This window comes from Azolla caroliniana, unplaced genomic scaffold (assembly GCF_043228905.1).
Source record: "Azolla caroliniana isolate FFs.n. ecotype wild unplaced genomic scaffold, voAzoCaro1.0.p SCAF_2, whole genome shotgun sequence".
NCBI lineage: Eukaryota > Viridiplantae > Streptophyta > Polypodiopsida > Salviniales > Salviniaceae > Azolla > Azolla caroliniana.
In genome coordinates this window covers 27,880,347-27,901,119 of record NW_028230437.1, presented here as the reverse complement: position 1 = coordinate 27,901,119, position 20,773 = coordinate 27,880,347, and the positions used below count along the sequence as shown (strand labels likewise).

Below are 20,773 nucleotides of genomic sequence, written 5' to 3'. Positions count from 1 at the left end.
TCTCCGTCTCTCCCTCCCTCATAAAAAGTAGTGTGACAATAACAAAAACCCTTGTGCCATACTATAAGTGTTGAGGATCTCGATAATGGTCAAGGACAACGCCACACACAAACGGGCTTTGAATGGCCATCGCTAAAGCCATTGGGGTTGTTATATCTCTACTCTCTTGTGCCATACTGCAATGTTGAGGATCTCAATAACGGTCAAAGACAATGACACACACAAACGGGCTTTGAATGGCCATCGCTAAAGCCATTGGGGTTGTTATATCTCTACTCTCTCGTGCCATACTGCAATGTTGAGGATCTCAATAATGGTCAAAGACAATGACACACACAAACGGGCTTTGAATGGCCATCGCTAAAGCCATTGGGGTTGTTATATCTCTACTCTCTTGTGCCATACTACAATGTTGAGGATCTCAATAACGGTCAAAGACAATGACACACACAAACGAGCTTTGAATGGCCATCGCTAAAGCCATTGGGGCTATTGTATCGCAACTTTGAGCATCATCAATGGGGGGGGGGGGGATTTGGTGGGATCACCACCTTGAAAGTAGTAGGTATTCATTCACAAAAGGATCGAGATACTTTACACTATCATAGAGCAAAGGTACTCACCAAGGAAAGGACATGAAAGTTCAAGAATGACAACATACACAGAGAAGAGAACAATGCCTAAATGACACACACACACAGACTTACTAGAACTCCAACATCACGTGAGTCAATCCAAGCCACATGAGAAACATGCCATTGTACTCTCTCTCTCTCTCTCTAGTTGAACACATACATACATACATACATACATACATAATAACAACACTTCATAATATGTATGTACATGCATGCATGCATGTTGATGTATGTGTGTATGTATGTACATGTTTTCATTTAATTCTTTATCGCTTATTTCCTCCATCTCCTTCTTCTTCATATTGCAGGTCCTCTCTCTCTCTCTCTCTCTCTCTGTGCGTGTTCCGTCATGGCGATCTGCTTGCGAGATCGCAGATCCGAGTAGCTGCTTATCTTCCTCGACCTCGCACCTCTGCCTCCTTCTACTTCAGGTATGTCGGAGAAGCTTTCTTTTTTCGGTCTCTCCCCATTTTTGCCGAGACCGAGACAGAAGATAGAGAGGTTTTATACAGAAGTAGACAGAAGATAGAGAGGCTGACACCAAAAAAGCCTTATTTTTTTGGCATCTACTAGAGGTAGAAACCGGCCTATGAGAGATGATGATGTACTATTAATGTTCAGATCCACAGGAAATTTAAGGAAATGTAATATTTGAACACGTGACTTATAATATGCAATTAGAATCTTTTATCAACCCAAGAATTCTCGAAGATTACCTGATAGGGTTATAGGGCAGAGACCAAAACATCATGCTTTCAACCTGACATTCCAAAGTGGCATCTACTAAAGGAGTGGACATAATGAGATTTGGACCCAGGTGCATTCAAGTGCAGATATGAAAAAATAATGGAGAAGGTATAAATTTGAAAATTTGCAGATAAGTTTAGCATTACATAAATTGATAAACGAGTGAAAGGAAATATCTTTTTCTTTTGGCATCTAGAGTCCAGAGCAAACTGGTTTGTGATATGACATGTATATTTGAATATGTTCTCTGTTATTCACAACGAAAAATAAATCAAAGACATGATACAAAAAGTAAGGATAACGTAATACTGGGGCAACTCGGGACTAAAAGGGGGTGGATGCTCTCTTTAGGCCAGAGGATCATATGCACAAGGTATTAAGTATGACACATGACTAGAGGGATCTTTTCTACATGGATGGATTTGGTCTGACGAGCCCCATCAATGTTGTCTCTGGGTCTAATGAGTGAGAGGGAGAGGGAGAGGAAGAGATGAAAAAGTGGTTGTAGGTCAGTTAATAGTCGTTGTTTGTTGAAGACACAGAAGTCAGGGATTAAACCCCTGAATACCCTAGGTCGTATTGGCAAATAGCACAATAAGGCATCTAAGAGGCCAAAGTGGCATATAAGACCCAAAAATGTTGTAATTGAAGACTATCCACTGATATCTGGGGTATAAGGAATGGTATGATCTTATATATAAAGAGATAACTGTAATGAAATGAATGCTATATTAATGCCTTCAAAATGTGAAAGGGACTCATGAGAATCTTAAAGAAAGGGGGAACTAACCCATTGCGAGGATCAAACTTGGGTTCTCTTAATTTTAAGACGTTAATGCTGTTTACTTTCAATATGTACATCTAAATTAGTTGAAGGGTATGAAACTCTCCTGGCCTCTTCCAATTTCTAGAGAAAGAGAAATAAGAAAGAAAGATAATATTAATCTCATTTAAGATGTCAAATGGCTTATAAGACCAAGTAAGAGATTACATCTTAAAATGTTGTCAATATTTGAGAACAGCAAACCGAAATAAACTTAACAATGTAAGAAAAGGTAAATAGAAATAGAATAAAGATGTTACTAAAGAATCTCATCATCGATGCATGTAAGATTGTCAAGCCAGATATATTGTACTTTTTTGTCTTCGAAAGATCTCTAGCACAGGTCAATCCAGAATGGAGATTTCTCCGAAATGACAGAAGCACCTGCGATGGCGGGAGATACTGGCCTTTATCTGTGGATGACAAGGGTGCTGAAATCGTGGTCTAGAAGGCTGGGTCCTACTCAAAAGATGATATGTTTGATGTTCTCATCAGGCCACCTATGAGGCCAAAAGTTACATCTACGTGAATTTCATCGAAGTCTGATAAAATAATGCAAAATTAAATGTACCTAAACTAGGTTGTGTCCCAATGTAGCTTCCTTGTGATCAAATTACAACGCTATAGAGGCCATGGTACAATTAATGGTATAAAGAGAGAGGGAGAAATAATATTTGATCCACTGTATTTTTCTCTTTTCTAATTATGCTGGAGAATAAATAACACTTGCTAGAACTTTGTTCTTAAGATGTCCAAGTTAGATTCTTCAGATGCAACCGTCATCAGGAACATCGATGAGATCCAAGACACAAGTGTGAGTCCAGAAGGCATTTCCCTGTCCTATGAAGATTTATTTGATAAGAGCACTGGACATGAAAAACCGTGTTATTTGCCCGAGCAAGAAGACCAAGATTTTAAGTCATCTGATAAAAGCATCAAGGAAGGAAGTCTCATAAATAAGGCAAATGATGGTAATGTGATATCTGGAAATGTTGAGAGTGGTGAATGTAACGAAAGTTATGTACCAGAAATCAAAGATTTGTATATCAACAACTCAACGACTTACTTGGGGGAAAAGTCTGAACAAGGTTTAGAAAATCTACCTTCTCCCTATCAGTCTGAAAGAAAAGAAGATTCTGGAGATGACGCAAGTGAGGAATCTAATTTTGAGGAGAGTAATTCTTTGGAAGAAGTAGGACGGTTTGATGAGCCAGATAAAATTGTTGCAGGCAGAGGTTTTCCTGTAACCACATTACTTGATCATAAACACATTTCAGAGTCACCAGAAGGAAAAAGTGAAAACGGATTCACCACGGCATATCAATCATCTGAGATCATTTGTGAATCGAATAACACTTTGGCAAGCATGGAGGAAATCACATTGAATGAGGAAGAAGCATCAGCCTTCAAAGGATCAATTTATGGAGATTTTCTGGCAACAAATCTAATCCCCGGAAAGAGACATGATGATGAGGTTTGCCATTTTTAACTTAAATGTTGTTGATTTGCTGTCTTTTGAAAGCTAGTTTTCTATCTTATGAAACTGAATCTGATGTGTATTGTTTCCTCTCTTTTTCTTTGAAGAAGGTGAAGTGCCATTTGACTTTCAAATAAAGATTCAGTATATCAAAAAAAGAACATATGATTTAATAAAAATATTTTTGGGAGAATATAAAGAGTCCAGTCTATATTTCTTTTCAGATGTTTCTTTATCATCCTTTTTTACTACATTCACATTACCTATACACTATTTTTGTTATTGTCCACTTATAACTCAATTGATATCGAAAATTCTGTAATGTGGTTGCTTAGTATGTACGCATATAATAATAGAGTTATTGGGCTGTTAGAACCTTTAGAATATAATATTATTTACTTAGCCTGAATTTATTTTTGGGGTTTGAGAGTGCATGAAGAATTGCATGCATGTATTGTATGTTTTTTTGAATATATCAATTCAGTGAAGGCAGCACGAGGATTAGGGTTTAGGTCAAAAACAGAGAGGGAGAGAGTCTGAGTGAGAGAGAGAGATGCACGCTGTCTTGGGTACAAAAGAGTGTACCTCTTTTTTTTGGTTTTTAGATATTATGTATATACAACTCAAAAGTGTGCTACGAGTGCGTTCACACTCGTGCACTAATAAAAGGCACGATGGCCCTTTATTCCCAACAACCTCCCACCTAAAGGCAATGTGCCGTGAGAAGAAAAAAAAAAAAAAAAAGTCAGCTAAGTCCAAGTATGTACAAAGCTGAACTACATACATACATCTATCCAACTCCCATCATCTGTTGGCAATGAGCAGATCGCTCAGCTGGAAGACCCTTCGTGAGAAGATCTGCAGGATTATTATTTGTATGTACTTTGACAAGCTCAATGTTCTTGCTGTCAAGTACATCTCTGATGAAGTGATACTTCACCTCTATGTGCTTCGTCTTTGCATGAAAGACGGGATTTTGAGCTAGCATGATAGCACTCTAGCTGTCACAATGAAGAATAGGTAACTCTGTAATGCCAAGATCTCTCACTAGATATGAAAGCTATAAAGCCTCTTTGCATGCCTCAGTGGCAGCAACATACTCTGCCTCTGTAGTAGACAATGCAACACACTTCTGTAGTCTGGAGATCCAAGAGACCGCTCCTGTGAACACATACCCAGAAGTAGACTTCCTGCAGTCTGCGTGATCAGCATAGTCCGCATCCGTAAAACCAACGACAGATGCCTTTTGCTTTCCAAAGCAAATACACAAGTCCTTTGTACCTTTGAGGTATCTCATAATACCTTTCACCGCTTCCCAATGCTTTTTGCCGGGATTTGCCATATACCTACTAACCACTCCCATTGCAAAGGCAATATCAGGGCGTGTAGCAACCATCGCATATATCAAACTGCCAACGGCAGAAGCATATGGAACCTTGGCCATTTCAGCCTTCTCATCATCAGATGTAGGGCTGTCTTCTGCACTGAGTTTCAAATATGGAGGCAATGGAACCCCAATTGTTTTCCCCCCCTCCATATTGAAACGCTGCAAAACCTTAGAGATATACTCCTGCTGAGATAGAAAGAGTACCCCTTTCGATCGGTTTCGGAGTATTCGCATGCCAAGGATGTGATTTGCATCACCAAGATCCTTCATATCAAAGCTGCCATGAAGGCTTTCCTTCAATGAATTCAAGGCATGAACATCCTTACCAGCAATCAACATATCATCAACATACAAAACCAAGATAATCAGGCTGCCATCTCCTGCCTTCTTGGTGTACAAGCAATGGTCCACTTGACTTCTACGAAAACCTTGAGACTGCATAAATGCATCAAATTTATGATACCATTCTCTTGGTGCTTGTTTCAACCCATACAAACTCCTTTTGAGCTTACAAACCATCTTCTCTTTGCCTTTAGTGACAAAACCTTCAGGCTGCTGCATATATATGTCTTCATGCAGATCGCCATGTAAAAAGGCGGTCTTCACATCCATATGAGCTCCATATCTTCAGCTGCAACTAAGCCCAAAATGATTCTTAATGTAGTCATCTTGACTACAGGCGAGAAGATCTCATCAAAATCAACTCCATATTCCTGCTTGTATCCTTTTGCAACCAATCTTGCTTTGTACTTTGGCGAGGAATCAGAAATGACCTTCATTTTATAAACCCATTTGCATGGAAGTGTTTTCTGCCCTTTAGGCAATTGCACCAAATCCCAAGTATCATTTTTCTCAAGAGATTCCATCTCTGACAACATGGCTTTATACCATTTCTTATTGTCCTGTCTGTCCATTGCTTCCTTGAAGAAAGTCGGTTCGCCACAATCAGTTACCATGACATAATCAGCCACATTGTTTGCATCAGGAACAAATCTGTCAGGCTGTCTAGTAACTCTAGATGATCTCCTAACCCAATGCCCATTGTTTGGTAGCTGTTGAGCCTGCAAATCATCATTTCCAATTTGCAGTCCAGGCATTTCAGCCTGCAAATCAGCATTCACAGCTTGCTGTTCTAGCTGTTCTAGCTGTTCTTGCACATTTGGTGGCTCATCATTATTGGCAAAGACTGGCTGATCATTTCCAACCTCATTTTCTGCATTTGCAGGTAATTTTACAGCAGGTGTTTGCTGCTGTACAGCAGGCACATTTTCCTGTCTAAAAGGTATTTCTTCTCGGAATACAACCCTATGTACTTCCTCAGTCTTTTCGGGTTGTTTATGCATGCGATTTTCCCGGAAGATAACATCATTGCTGCGTACTATTTTTCTTTTCTCGGGATCCCACAATCTATACCCCATTTCACCCTCGTCACCATATCCTAGGAAAATACATTTGCAGGACTTTGGCTCAAGTTTGTTGCGTTGTTCTTTACGAATGTGCACAAAAGCCTCACAGCCAAACACTCTCAAGTCAACATATGAAGGTGGCTTGCCCGACCACGCTTCTTGGGGTATTCCCCCTCCCAAAGACCTGTTAGGTGACCGATTAATCAAGTGAACAGCTGTCATAACAGCCTCTGCCCAAAAACCATGGGGTAACGCAGCATGAGACAGCATAGTACGGACCTTATCTTGAATAGTCCGATTCATACGCTCTGCAACTCCATTTTGGGGTGGATTATAAGGGGCAGTGAGTTCCCTCTTTATCCCTTTGCTGTCACAAAATGCTTGAAAGGCCTTGGACACATATTCCCCACCATCGTCAGAGCGAAGACAGTTAAGTGTCTTATCAATTTGATTCTCAACTAATGCCAAAAATGTTCGAAATTTGTTGAGCACTTCATCCTTGCTACGAATAGGGTAAACCCATACCTTCCGTGTAGCATCATTGACAAAAGTGACTAAGTATTTCTTTCCCCCTAATGATAGCCCTGGCATCTGACATACATCTGAATGTACTAACTCAAGCGGGGACGACTTCAGCGAAAGAGTCTTTTTATGAGATGTTTGTACATGTTTACCATAAATGCAATGATCACAATGTTCAAAATCAGCATAACGAAGACACGGCAAGTAACCCAAACGAGAAAGTACTTTCATACCAGTTTCACTCATGTGTCCCAACCAGCCATGCCACAAAGAAACACTAGGCTGCTTGGTTATGGCAACAACATGGTCACTCACACTAGATACATGGAGAGGATACAAAGTATCACTTTTACTACCCTTGGCAATAACTCTAGATCCCTTACAAATCTTCCATTTCCCATCACCAAAGGTTGTGTGAAATCCATCATCATCTAGCTGTCCTATGCTAATCAAGCTCTTCTTGAGCTGAGGTACATGCCGTACATGCTGAAGTGTGAAAGCAGAACCATGCTGAAACTGTAATTGCACAGTGCCAATACCTGCAATTTCACATGCATAGTTGTCCCCAAGATGGACAACACCATGTCGACCCCCTATGTAATCTGAAAACCACTCACGATGAGGGGTGACCTAAACCCTAATCCTCGTGCTGCCTTCAAACTGGTATCAGAGCCAAGGTTTAGGGTTTTATGTAGACAAAAGTTTAGGGTTTTCTGCAGGCAGAGTTTAAGGTTTTCTGCAGAGCAGGGATTAGGGTTTAGGTCAAAAACAGAGAGGGAGAGAGTCTTAGTGAGAGAGAAAGAAAGAAAGAAAGAAAGATGTATTAATGTCTTCTAAGGCCAAATTTGGCCCATGAGACAATTGGTTTACAACAATAGAGTATTTATCCAGTCATCATAACTAAAATAAAATTAAGTAAAAAAAAAATAGAACTTAAACTAAAAGAGTTCTAGTAGTGTACAATATGTAGTATACTCGAAAGTGACTATACACTAAGCCTAATTTTATTTCCACCCAAGCCTCTCGAAAAGAAGTGGGGGGTCAAAGGGTCTTGATGTGGGTTCCAATGTAGAGAGTGCCCTAGCCATGGCTTCTAGGCGGTGTAGCTCACGTTCCCGTATTTTCAATATTGCTTCCACATCACGTTTAGTTGCTTTGAAACCCGGCACCCGAGGACGTCTGGTTCTTCTCTGGTTTTCTGCCTCATCAATGGAAAGGCCGAGTGGAGCAAGTGTGTCGGCATTCATTGTCTCCTCAGGTTCCTGAAAAACTGCATTTGTTACATGTTCGTGATCATTAGCAACATTATTGTCAACATTTTGTAATTTATTCTCTGTGTGTTGTTTTAGCTCTAGAATGTATTTGCCTAATTTCTTTATATCTAGAGTATCTAATAGTTTGGGGAGGGTGGGAGACGAACCAAGTATGTCTTGGTATTTTGCCCTTATCTCGGCATAGGTTGGACACTTGCATGTAAAGTGGTACTCATCCTCTATCTCTATGTGACATAACCTACATATCCTTTCCTCCCTAGGGACTCCACTAGTACGGCCATTTTCAATCTCAAGTTGGTGAGATGATATTCTAAGTTGTCCAATGGCAACCCTTAGTGCATGTGGTAAGAATACATCTAGATATTTTGGCTGCATGATAAAACCTAACTCAGAGAAGTGCATGAAGTGTTTCTTATAGTACGACATTTTAGATGGGAGTGGCTCTAGTGGGGTGATCCATTTACACCGAGTGTAAATTTGCCATATTTCTTGGCGTATTACTTTATTGCGGTTCTCATGAGAGATTAAGGTGTTATCACTCGTGTGGTTGTACCTAAGGGGAGGTAGGTTATTAATGTCTAGACCATTCGCAAGAAGCCAAGTCACCATCATGCCATACCATGAGCTAGTATAGCCAGACTCATACAATGATCGAGAGGCCTTAAAGGCTTGATGAGATATTCTATCATGTGGTTGGCTATGTATCCTATCAAAAAAGACTACAAGTTGAAAAAGTGCCTCTACTAGCATTGGGGGTAACGTGAACTCGGCCCTAATAATGTCATGTGGTACAATCGATTTGCTTCGGAGTTGGCGTGATAGCATCATCACCAATGGTCTCTCTAATTGCGTCCACATGAAGGATGGTAATCCTGGAGCCCAAACTGCTGATGCATACATGAGGGAGGGGGTCACTAATGAGTCAAAGAGCCACCCTTTAGTCCGTGGCTCTTGAAAGTGTGCTTGGTGGCATTGTCTCTCTAGGAGTGAGAGGGATGCATGTCCTCTCGTGAGTCTATCCTTCGCTGCCTGTGTCATTGAAAATTTACCTGAGCGGGCACTAAAAGTGACTCCGAGATATACGTACAATCCAACCACCTCGACTGGGCTATGGGAGATAGTTAGGTGACACTTAGCTCTAATTTGGGCCGATGTGTGGAAGATAAGGACTTTCGTTTTCCCTAGATTCACTACCAATCCTCGTTGTACACAAAAGTCATCTAAGGCATTGAGGTGCCTCTATAGGTCGTGTTCGGATTCAGAGAGCAAAACTATGTCATCCGCATAGAGCAAGATACGAACCTGCGTATCCCCAAGGACCACTCCGGTGCCTCCCTCACGAGCAATAAAATCTGTGATCTCATAAATGTAGATCCCAAAAAGCGTCGGTGATAGGGGGCAACCTTGTTTTACACCAATAGTGCTAGTGAAACGATTGGATAGGCCACCTGGGCATCGGACACACCCGGACACTTGTTCATATAGTGCGTAGATGGCCCATACCATATCATCTGGTATCCTCAAGCTTTTAAGTCTATCACACAACCGATCTCTAGGGACTGTGTCAAAGGCTTTGCGGAAGTCTACAAAACAACAATATAATCTCTTCTTGCGAGCCCTAGTTTGGTCAATTAGGCATCTAAGTGTGAAGATGTGATCAATAGTGGAGAAGGCTCGTCTAAAGCCAACTTGTTCAGGTGCACGAAGGTTTAGGGTCTCCATGTAGTCGCTAAGCTCTGCTTCCATTACTGCACCATATAACTTAGCAAGGGTATGGCCTATCATAATGGTCCTATATGTATTTGGGTCCATGGGGTCCCCCCCTTTATGTATGGGGGTCACTGTATTCATAGTCCATTGTGGTGGAAAACCCTCTGCAAGGGCACGATTGAAGATTAGAGTTAGCAAGGAGCTAGGCACTCTCTCGCATATATAATGTGTACTGCTCGCAATCCTGTGTGGTCCATGGACTTCCTATGTTGTAATTTCTTTATGACCTTCATGACCCTAGAGGTCGTGAAAAGTGTCCCCGTGGTAGGCCGGGGTGTGGAAGGCATTGGAAAAGGTGGTTGGTTTGGGATTTGGTAAACTCTCTCTGTATATGTGTGCCAAGTTTCGGGATCTTCGATGGGTGTTTGTGGTCTTGGCTCCCGTAGTCTCTTCCATGCCGTGGCGCAATCGCTACTCATGAGCATATGGTAGAGTTCCCAGTATTGGGATGCCTCCCACGCTCGTCTCTTACGACGTGTCATCTTACGCATTTCTTTGCGAGCTTGTGTGGAGGTAATACTACCATTGAGTTGCGATACTGTAAGTTGTCTATGTAGGTCCCTACAATCCTCGTCATACCATTTATTTTGTGGCATTGATCCTGATCTACCTTGATTTGAGTGTTTTGTATATGGGAAACTGCTAGCTGCTGCGGAGTGAAGGATGTGTGTGAGTTTTGTACTAAGGCTTTCTAACGGTAGAGAGGGATCAATGGAGGGGAGATGGGCCTGAACATGTTGAGAGTATATGTCAGAGAGCTCATGTGTGAAATGTATTGTGGTGTGATGGCATGGTTGACTAGACTTGGTGACCTTAGAGATATCACATTTTAGCTCGAAGTATAAGAAGCTATGGTCTGCGCCAATAGGGCATGGGGCCACTCGGAAGGAGTTAATCATGTGGGTAGCTTCCGGGCGGCCTATTAGATAGTCAACTGTGCTTTCCCCTCCTTCATGTGGGAAACATGTGAGCTCTTCCGAGCCCGGCCACTTAGCTAAACCATTATATATGACCATCTGGTGCCGACTGCCAAGTTCGAGCAGATGATGGCCAAAGCTCGTGGCGTCCGCACCTTGATCCTTTGATCTACGTGTGGTGCCTATGTCTAAAGGATCAACATTTACCATTTCTAGGTTTCTATTCATCTGAAATACTGTGCATTCTCGGGATTGGGTTCTCGCATTGAAGTCTCCTACAAGAAATACTTCTCCTTGGGAAGAATATTGGATTATGTCATCCGATAGGGGTTCGTATGGAGAAGGCCCATGTGGCATTCCTTCATCGACTAATCTCGTCAAGCCACTAATATTATAACGGGATCCTTTTGGGGGAAAGTAACAAATGGCGAAAAATACTACATGGTCTTTGCTTGTGGAGACTTTCACCCACATAAAACGAGCTTCTGGGTCTATCTTCATTATTTCTATCCTATTATGTAGCTCTCTACGAAATAGTATCGCGACACCTCCAGATCCGCTAGTAGTGTGTCGACGTGAGGTTTGTCTAAAAGCGGATTCCCAACGGAATCCTTCGACCCGTGGGAGTCCTCTATTTGGGCTCTGATGTGTTTCTACCAAGAAAAGTATATCAGATACCTTTAGTATCTCCTCTAGGCGGCCGGGGTGTGCCCAGAGTGCGCCATTACAATTCCATAGGGTCATCCTAAGTGCATTTTCTGTCACATGGGCCACACGCCGTCAGTTAGTAGTGCGATCATTTATGATCACTCGCCCGTCTCGGTAAAAGGCGCGATGGCCTTCTTTACGAGCTTGCATAACTCGTGGCATACAACTCTTGCGATGCTCAATTTGCATCTTAGTGAGGTCTTCATCGAGATAGATGGGGTCCCCATCCATTCCTCGAAGGATTGGTCTCTTCTTAAAGAAAGTGATTCTAGAGTCTAAGTCTTTGAATTGAAGGACTAAGGCTCTCTTCCTAGTTGTGTCACGCCCGGCCCTCCATGCTTTGGTGATAGGTAGGGCCTCTGTGTACCCTAACATTTTCCCAAGTGTTTGTGCGTCCTCATTTGGGGATGCACCTTCCTTGAGCCCAGTGACACGTACATTTAAGCGTCGGGCTTGACGCATTTTCTCTTCTTCAAGGGTGGTGTTAACAATATTTTCATCTTTTATTTCTTTTTTAATGTTTCTTTTAACCACATCTACCCAACCCGTTTTAGCTAACTCTATGTTATTATTAACTTCCTCTTTAACTTTTTTAATTTCGTCCTTTATATCCTCTATAGAGGATATTTCACCGTCTTCTCGAGATCCCTCGATGTCCTTAAGTTGTTTTTTAAGGTCGATGTTTTCTACTTTAAGTTGTTCTATTTCGGCCTTGAGGGCGTCTTTTTCCTCTCTATCTTTTTTCTTGTGGGTTTCGGTGTCTTTCACCCATTTTTTCATATCCATCTCTATTTTTGTTAAACGATTAAACATATCTAAAAAGTCCTCCTTACTTATAACCTCGTCTTGTATATCCTTAAGTTCCTTAGTCCGTCTAGACGTCATTGTGGTGTCAATAAGAAAAAAAAAGGTAAGATAAATGGGTTCGAGACTTAGCCGAGTTTGTGTGTGTGTCGCAATCACATCGGCATTTTGTAGCACGGGACGAGCACACCAAAAGAACCCACCCACGAACTTGTCGAGAAAAAGGCACTTCACCACATCAAGAAAAACGGAGAAGAAAACACCCCGTGACGGCGACGGTGATGGTGGCAGTCGTCAAACGACGGTAGACGACGGCAGCAGACGGCAGACGGCGGCAGCAGACGGCAGACGGCGGCAACAGACGGCAGACGGTGGCAGCAGACGGCAGAAGACGGTAGACGGCTGCACGGTGGCAGACGGCGACGGCCGCAGATAACGGCAGCGACGGCGACGGCGACGGCGACGACACTAGCCGGCGACAGAGAGAGACGAGGAAGCGAGCGAAGAGAGAGCAGACGACGATGGTTGCAGCGGCTGCAGACGACGGCGACGGTGACGGCGACGACGACGACAGCGACAGAGAGAGCCGTTAGAGCAAGAGAGAGAGTTTGTGTGTGTGTGGAAGGAGAGAGAGAAAGAGAGAGAGAGAGAGAGAGAGAGAGAGAGAGAGAGAGAGAGAGAGAGAGATGCACGCTGTCTTGGGTACAAAAGAGTGTACCTCTTTTTTTTGGTTTTTAGATATTATGTATATACAACTCAAAAGTGTGCTACGAGTGCGTTCACACTCGTGCACTAATAAAAGGCACGATGGCCCTTTATTCCCAACATTCAGCAAACTCAAACCTTTAGTTGAGAAGCAGCCTTTTCACAGTTGTGTGCATTAGACATGGTTGTTTGTTTTTTGACTGCAGAATCAGTGCCAAACTCGAGCTTTGTCTGGTTTGTTGCTTTTTCATTGTTGGAATTGTTTGTCTTATTGGATTCTGTGATATGTGATAAGCAGAAGGCTTGTTACACACATTCTTTCAACCCCTCATGTCTTACGGAGCTCTGAAATGAGCTGGATAAGGATAAGTGAATGACCTGTTAAAGCTTTGGTGTAAACACATTCTGTGTAACAGAAAATAACCTGAAGCTAGATGTCCTATACAATGGAATACAAAATATATTTTTACCTATATAAGAGATAAGAAATTAGGACATTTTACACCATCATGATCACTATAATCCACAACTTGTGTTATGTTCATAACTGTGGTAATTTTCATATGTGGAGAAGTCATAAAGAGGTAGATAATATACATGCTAGTGTACTTCTTGATACTTTATTTTGATATTGACCTTGCATGCAAATCTTGGATTGATCTTTAAACACCATGTTGGAATTGCACCTCTGGCAAAAGTAATTTTTACATTTAATCAATTGTGATGCAAATGCCTTCTCTACGTGATTTATTAGCAAGGCAAATCAACTACTCCTACACTGTTTGTTGGTGGGCATACATATCATCGATATGCTTGATTACCTCAGAGAAAATCTCTATCCCCTAATAATATTCAGTATTAGCATCCTCACGGCCAACGACAGGACAGGTTGAGATCTGTGAATCCTCTACTATCTTTTCAGCCAAATCCGGGAAACCCTTTTTATAGAGTTGTGTAAATGTGCTAGTTGTGGGCTCTCTAAAGAAAACCAAATTAAGTTGTACATCTCTGTTTGGGTCTCTGAACTATCTTCTCCTATAGCTGCTACTCATTCTCGGCCCTCTTTTCCTCTTTATCAATTGTCTGTAATTGATGAATTTCACTACAAGCTATACGATCTTTTCAGCCAAATCAGGAAAACGCTTTTTATAGAGTTGTGTAAATGTGCTAGTTGTGTAATTGATGAATTTCACTTCTGCTGTATCAATCATGAAATCTTAAGTATAATATTACAAGCTATACGATCTTTTCAGCCAAATCAGGAAAACGCTTTTTATAGAGTTGTGTAAATGTGCTAGTTGTGTGCTCTCTAACGAAAACCAAAATAAACTGTACGTCTCTGTTTTGGGTCTCTGAACTATCTTCTCCTGTAGCTGCTACTTATTCTCGGTCTTTTCCTCCTTAACAATCATCTGTAATTGAGGATTTTCACGTCTGTTGTATCAATCAGGCAATCTTAAGTATAACGTTACAAGTTAGAGCAACAATCTCTAGTGAAATCAACTATGAGCTGAGTTAGTTTAAGGGAGCTTAAGACCTTTAAATTAAGGGTAACCATGTGTTAAACTTCCCACCTATGCTTAAGCTGTTTAGGAGGGATCAGTCCATTGTATACCAGCTATACTGTTGAGATCCTTCGTGCAATTTGTTAGAGTAATATATCCAGTCCCTTTCTTGTAAAAAATAGCTAGTTTATGTGCAATATAAATAAATGTTGCATACTTTATGCTTTTTGCAGTCCTGATAAATTTCATACTCCATTCTCAACTATGGTTCTGCTGAGATGCCACTTTTATTCAGAAATGATCAAACCAAAAAAAACTGAAACCTTTGTGTTTTATACTAGAGGATCTTCATTTGTAAAGGAGGTGACTGGCTACTTTTTAAAGCTTTTAATATGGATGTCTCATTTCTTTTTTTGCATAGTGTAGCTTGATCATTGGATTTACTTTTATGTTCTTTTTCTGTAGGATGATGGCAGTGCATCATGGCGAAAGCATAAGAAACACTTTTTTATCTTGAGTAATGCTGGCAAGCCTATTTACTCGAGGTACGTTGATCCCATAATGTTTAACTACGTAGCAAATTTACTGAAGATCTTCAGGAAGGAAGTTTACAACATGGCACATGTCATTACATAGATATGGGGATGAACACAAGCTTGCAGGATTCTCTGCAACACTACAAGCTATAATTTCTTTCGTGGAGAATAGGTATATTGAATTTTTTGTTCATTTAACTACATTTTAAGTCTCCAGTCAAGCTAACCCTAAGAATGTAAAACTTTTAGTGGTGATCGGATAAGATACATAAAATCTGGTGATCATCAGGTAAGTTTTATGTCCCCTGTTCATAATGCTTGGAAGTCACAACTCTATGTGCTAATACTTCATTATGCTGTATAATGTTATGGCATGCCAATAGGTTGTATTTTTGGTCAAAGGACCTATTTATTTGGTATCAATCAGTGCGACAGACGAACCATTTCAGGTCCTTCGGCAGCAATTAGAGCTTCTTCATGGGCAGGTCTACTAGTTATTGTGATTAAGCTATATAAATTTTTACTAGACCATTGCCTACTAATGCTATGAATTGCCTGATGTAGTTATTGCTGATTTTGACTAAATCTTTGGAGAAATGCTTTGTGAAAAATGCAAATTTTGACCTGAGGCCATTACTCGGGGGCACGGAAGGTGTCTTTTCATCTCTGATACATAGTTTTAGTTGGTGAGCAACTACAACCAAACATTTGTGCTATGTTTCGAAACCTAGAAAGGGACCGAATTATGGAAGTGGTTCTGAGCTATCTTGGTTAATATTGTCAGGAATCCTGCTTCTTTTTTACATTCATATACTTGTCTTCCACTCTCTCATACATCAAGGCAGGCTGTGGGAGCTGCACTTCAGGATGTGGCAGATTCAGATCTATTATTTGCTCTTCTTCTCTCTAATACAAAGGTGCATTGCGTTTTTCTTTGTATATCTTTCATGATGATACAAATTTGTAGAATTTGATCTTTACTGGTGTTGGTAAAGGACACTTTTCTACCTATTTTATTATAATTTTGCAGTTACAATGGGTTTAAAGGAGGTGCAGGTTGATGCTTTGAATGTTATTGTAACACACTTAACGTGACTAGTATATTTTGATTGTAATATTCTCTAGGATTTGTAGAAGTGGAATATTTTCTTCAAACTTAAACATAACCGATGTGATGTGACAGACTGTGTTGCTGACATACATTAACTGATATACATAGTTACTAGCTATTAGCACATTGATGAAAGTTTACGAATGGAGAGAGGCAGAAAACATAGTGAATGAGATAGATAGAGTGAGCTATAACAGTTGTATTTTATCAGAGAAGATTCACAAAGCAATCAGCCTGAGATGTCCTACCGAGCTGATCCAGGCCACTCAAAATGGACTTGAGATTCCTATCACACTTTATCAGATGTTGAAACGCATGCCATCTTTTACATTGCCAGATACTTACTCCACTCACTTACACCAATTAGAGCCACTATGTCCAAACAAGTAATGCCTTTCTAAGCTGGTAATCCTATTCAGGATGATTTTTCTTCAATCTATAGCCAAACACCATCAGAGCATTGCATGAACAAAGGCAAGATCAAGCCAAATACCACATAAATCAAGAGACTTTGAGTAATGATGATTGTCTAACTGTTGAATCCTCCGTGCTAGTTTCAAATTCATCTCCATTGGAGTGAATGCCAAGTTGTTGTGTTGTGAAGTGCACATTGCATATGCACAGATAGGCGCTGTCGGCAGGGTTGAGTAGGCTTAAAGAATGATGATGCAAAATAGAGCCAGCTATATTATGTTGATTCAAATCTTAATTTATGATGAAGTGAAGTAGCTTAATTAAAACTATTTAGGTTTATTATGAAGAGATGTGAGGTTTGAAATATAGATTTTAATGTAGATAAGGAACATGTGTACCATAGTAAAATCGAGTATCCATACTTACTAACTTGGCACGTGAAAATAGAATAATCCTCTGACATGAGCATAGTTTTTGAGATTCATACCAGATTGCTTTCCTGAAGGATTGTTCCTTGATTACATTATCTATGTTTCAAGTCTCACACCTCTTCATAATAAACCTAACTAGTTTTCATTAAGCTACTTCACTTCATCGTAAATTAAGACTTGAGTCAACATATAACTAGCTTTATTTGCCTCATCATTCCTCGAGCTTCCTTGGCCCCACCGGTCGGTAGAGGGCACACATGTGCAACATGCACTTCATGAAATAAAGTGGTGAACCCAATGTGAGAAGTGCAGGGTAAACCATATCAAGATAACCATCTGCCCTTGGTTTTGGTATACTTTATCTAGTCCAAGGCTGTACTGCATCAGTCCAAGCTCAGTCGTTTGAAGCTCCAATCTTTATCATCCTGCATCTCTTCCAAAACTCTTGGACATCATATTATCTGCACGTTACCACTTTTTACTTATCTTCTTTCTTGGTATAGAGATTGGTATCAGCTGCTCTATACCTCATTCCACAAACAATCCATCAATTTGTTATTTTTCCTCATTAACGTATCTTCCCTCCACACCTCCCAAGATATCCTTCGTTTTGATGGTCTCGAACATTTTTTGGCCAATGGCAGCTCATGAGGTCTCCTAATGTTTTATTTTAGGTGGAGTTTCTTTGAGCGCATACAGAACTCAAGCTCTGAGTATGGCTGGAATACAAACGAAAATCGTTGAGTTAATTTCCCCAATTACTGCTATGATGCAAAACAGATTTCCAACATAGTTTCACTTTGCCCAGCCTTCAATTCTGAAGGGTGATTACCTACAAACACTTCAACAATGCAGTAAAATCCAGGCACACTGAACGTCCATAAAACCCTCAATGTGACAGGAAAACCAGCCATTGCTGTCCCGGTCCACTAAACATCTCTTTTCCATGGCATGTGTGTCTTCAGTATAGGCTGATGAAAATCTCGTTATGAGGTAAAATTCCTTTTGGTGGAGAACAGAAGGAATGTCAGAACATTATACTGATGCTAAAAAGGTCATAGGAGAAAGCATTAAGCAGATGAAGATGGTAAGTGAATACAAAGAACTAACTAGGCTTTGAGTAATGTGCCAGACACACAAACCTTCATTTATTCATGATGATGGAGTCGAGGATTTTGCTCTTTACATGAAGATGACACATACTTTTGCATGTCAAAATGTATTTTATTTATTTATTTTCTTTCTTTTATATAATCATATTATACCCTCTTCTCTGTGCTTTTTTTAAAGGGATTCTTTCCAGATTTGAAGTTAGAACTCTTGATTTGTTCTAATGAACAGATATGGAGTTTAAGTTTATCCTTGTTTGGCTTGGTTTTTTGTGCCTCTTCTGCTATAAATCTTGCACCATTTTATATGAAGACTTCAATTTATGCAATAAACATAATATCACTTTATGTAGAATCTACTCTTTTTGTTGCTCTAATGACCTTACTGTTTGCAGGTTATAAGTCTTGTAGGAACACAGAAAGCATCTCTGCATTCAGATGATATCCTGCTTTTGTCAAACTTTGTGTCATCATCCGAGTCTTTTAGGTGAGGCTGCTTGAAACTACAGAATTTATTTTGTGAAGGTGTCCTTGTTTGAATGGATGTGCATTTGATTTCAGTTTTGTCTTTCCAATATGTACCTTATGCTTATCTGGAACCTGTGCATCTTTGTAGAACAACTGAATCATTCTCTCCGGTTTGTCTTCCTCACTATAATGCGATGGCATTTCTGTATGCTTATGTCACTTACCTCAATGTAAGTAAATATTAGTTGTAGTTACTATTAATTATGCATACCAATCTGTGCCTGCATCAAGATATTGTTTTGAAACATTATTTTTACACTTTCTTGTCTTACTTTCATATTTTACTGGTTTGTGACAGAAAGATACTTGCTTGATATTCATCACTAAAAATTCAGATGCATTTTTTCATCTGAAAGCATGCAGGTATCATGATCCAAGCGGTTGGTAGCTACGAATTTTTGTTATGAATTCAAGAAAAGTAGAAATATTTTCTCTTTACATTTATTAATTAATATTTGTAGGACAAAGGTTGAGAGCTTTCTGACGGAGGCTCGTGTTCTAGATGACATTGTGCATTCAGTGGCAAGAGGGGGCCTACGTGTAGAGGAATTACCCGGTGAATTTTTGTATGGTTCCCTAGCAAAACCCACCCGAATGATACCTGAAACTACTGATTTAAGTATTAGGCAGAAGGCTGGTGTGGGTGGTGCGGCGGGTCTCTGGCATTTCATATATCGAAGTGTTTATCTAGACCAATATGTGTCATCAGAATTTTCATCTCCTTTGCACACATCACAATCACAGAAAAGGTGCAACATGGTTCTTCTGATCAATTTAAACTATGAAAAGACTCAATATCTTAACAAATAGTAATTCTCCATCTATGGAAATCTCGTTTTTGCAAGTAATGGTAAATTCAATTATGTAAAATTGTGTCAATTCCATTATTTTTTAATCAGGCTCTTCCGTGCATATGAGAGACTCTATGCATCTATACACAATGCTCCTGCTGGACCGCATCAAATGCAGTATAGAAGAGATGAAAATCATGGTATTTGTGCTAACATCGTTATAAGTGTTTGTGTGATCATGATGTTAAACTTGCTATTACAGCGTATTCCAGTGTAGGTGAACATGATTTTGTTACCTTCTCTATGACAGTTCTATTGGCTTGGAGTACAGGCGATTTTGAATTTTTTGCAGCGTTTGATCCCTTGGCAGAGAAGGTATGTCTTATCAAACCCACTTGTGGGGAGACCTTAACACATCCAAAGTTTTGTTAAATAATAATATGTTTTTTACTAATTGATCTTGATAATGTAGAGTTCTGCGATAGTGGTTTGCAATCGTGTATGTCAATGGATCCGAGATGTGGAGAATGATGTCTTCTTTGTAGGAGCCAGCCCATTCAATTGGTAAGTGAGTAGTTCCATTCACAAACCCTAAACCGGTCGTTTTTTCCATGATACCCATCAAAATCTTTTTGCTCAATTGATTGAGCATTTCATGTAAACATCTTCACTATTTCAAAAATAAGAGATCTGTACTATTATACATACATTTGCATTTTATAGTAATTTTCTCTGCCATATGGACCACTTGTGCTCACAAATTTAGAAATGTGTGCACATGTTTTTGTTCTAAGTAGTTCCCATTTAATCAAATGAAAGAAAAATAGAAATGTTTTGTCTTGGTATTGAAAGAAAATGTCTTTTCTTGACTTTCAAGTGAAAGAAAACTTGTGGTGACATTTTCTTAAAAAGAGTGAAATGTAATGGGATTTTATTTCAGCATTTTTGCTGAAGTTCCCTTCAAGTTTTGTGCTTGTGCTTTGTGTTGAGAGAGGGAGCTTAAACAATGGTAACTGTTGAATAGCAATGGGCCCGGTTCAGTTCGGTTTCTCGGCCTTAAAACCAAACCAAACCAAACCATTTATTTATCATAAAAACCAAACCAAACCGTTTACGGAAATTTTAGAACCAAACCAAATCATTTTTTTGAGATATTGATTATCATACATA

At 40.0% G+C, this 20,773-nt stretch overlaps 1 protein-coding gene across 2 annotated transcripts; it reads left to right on the top strand.

The window, feature by feature from the left end:
• Nucleotides 1-910: 910 nt before the first annotated feature.
• On the top strand, nucleotides 911-20,350 carry LOC147868006 (SAND family protein). Of its 2 annotated transcripts, none has more exons than XM_087315936.1 (15): nucleotides 911-1,069; nucleotides 2,957-3,682; nucleotides 15,149-15,228; nucleotides 15,320-15,391; nucleotides 15,469-15,508; nucleotides 15,603-15,704; nucleotides 15,784-15,905; nucleotides 16,004-16,136; nucleotides 18,680-18,771; nucleotides 18,901-18,982; nucleotides 19,111-19,175; nucleotides 19,274-19,561; nucleotides 19,712-19,803; nucleotides 19,914-19,978; nucleotides 20,076-20,350. In XM_087315936.1, the coding sequence occupies exons 2-15, from the start codon at nucleotides 2,957-2,959 to the stop codon at nucleotides 20,169-20,171; spliced, it is 2,055 nt and encodes a 684-aa protein (XP_087172062.1). In that variant the 5' UTR covers nucleotides 911-1,069; the 3' UTR covers nucleotides 20,172-20,350. The 2 variants fall into 2 exon arrangements, with proteins under 2 accessions (XP_087172062.1, XP_087172061.1); XM_087315935.1 differs by having other exon boundaries at nucleotides 2,942-3,682.
• The last annotated feature ends 423 nt before the right edge of the window (nucleotides 20,351-20,773 follow it).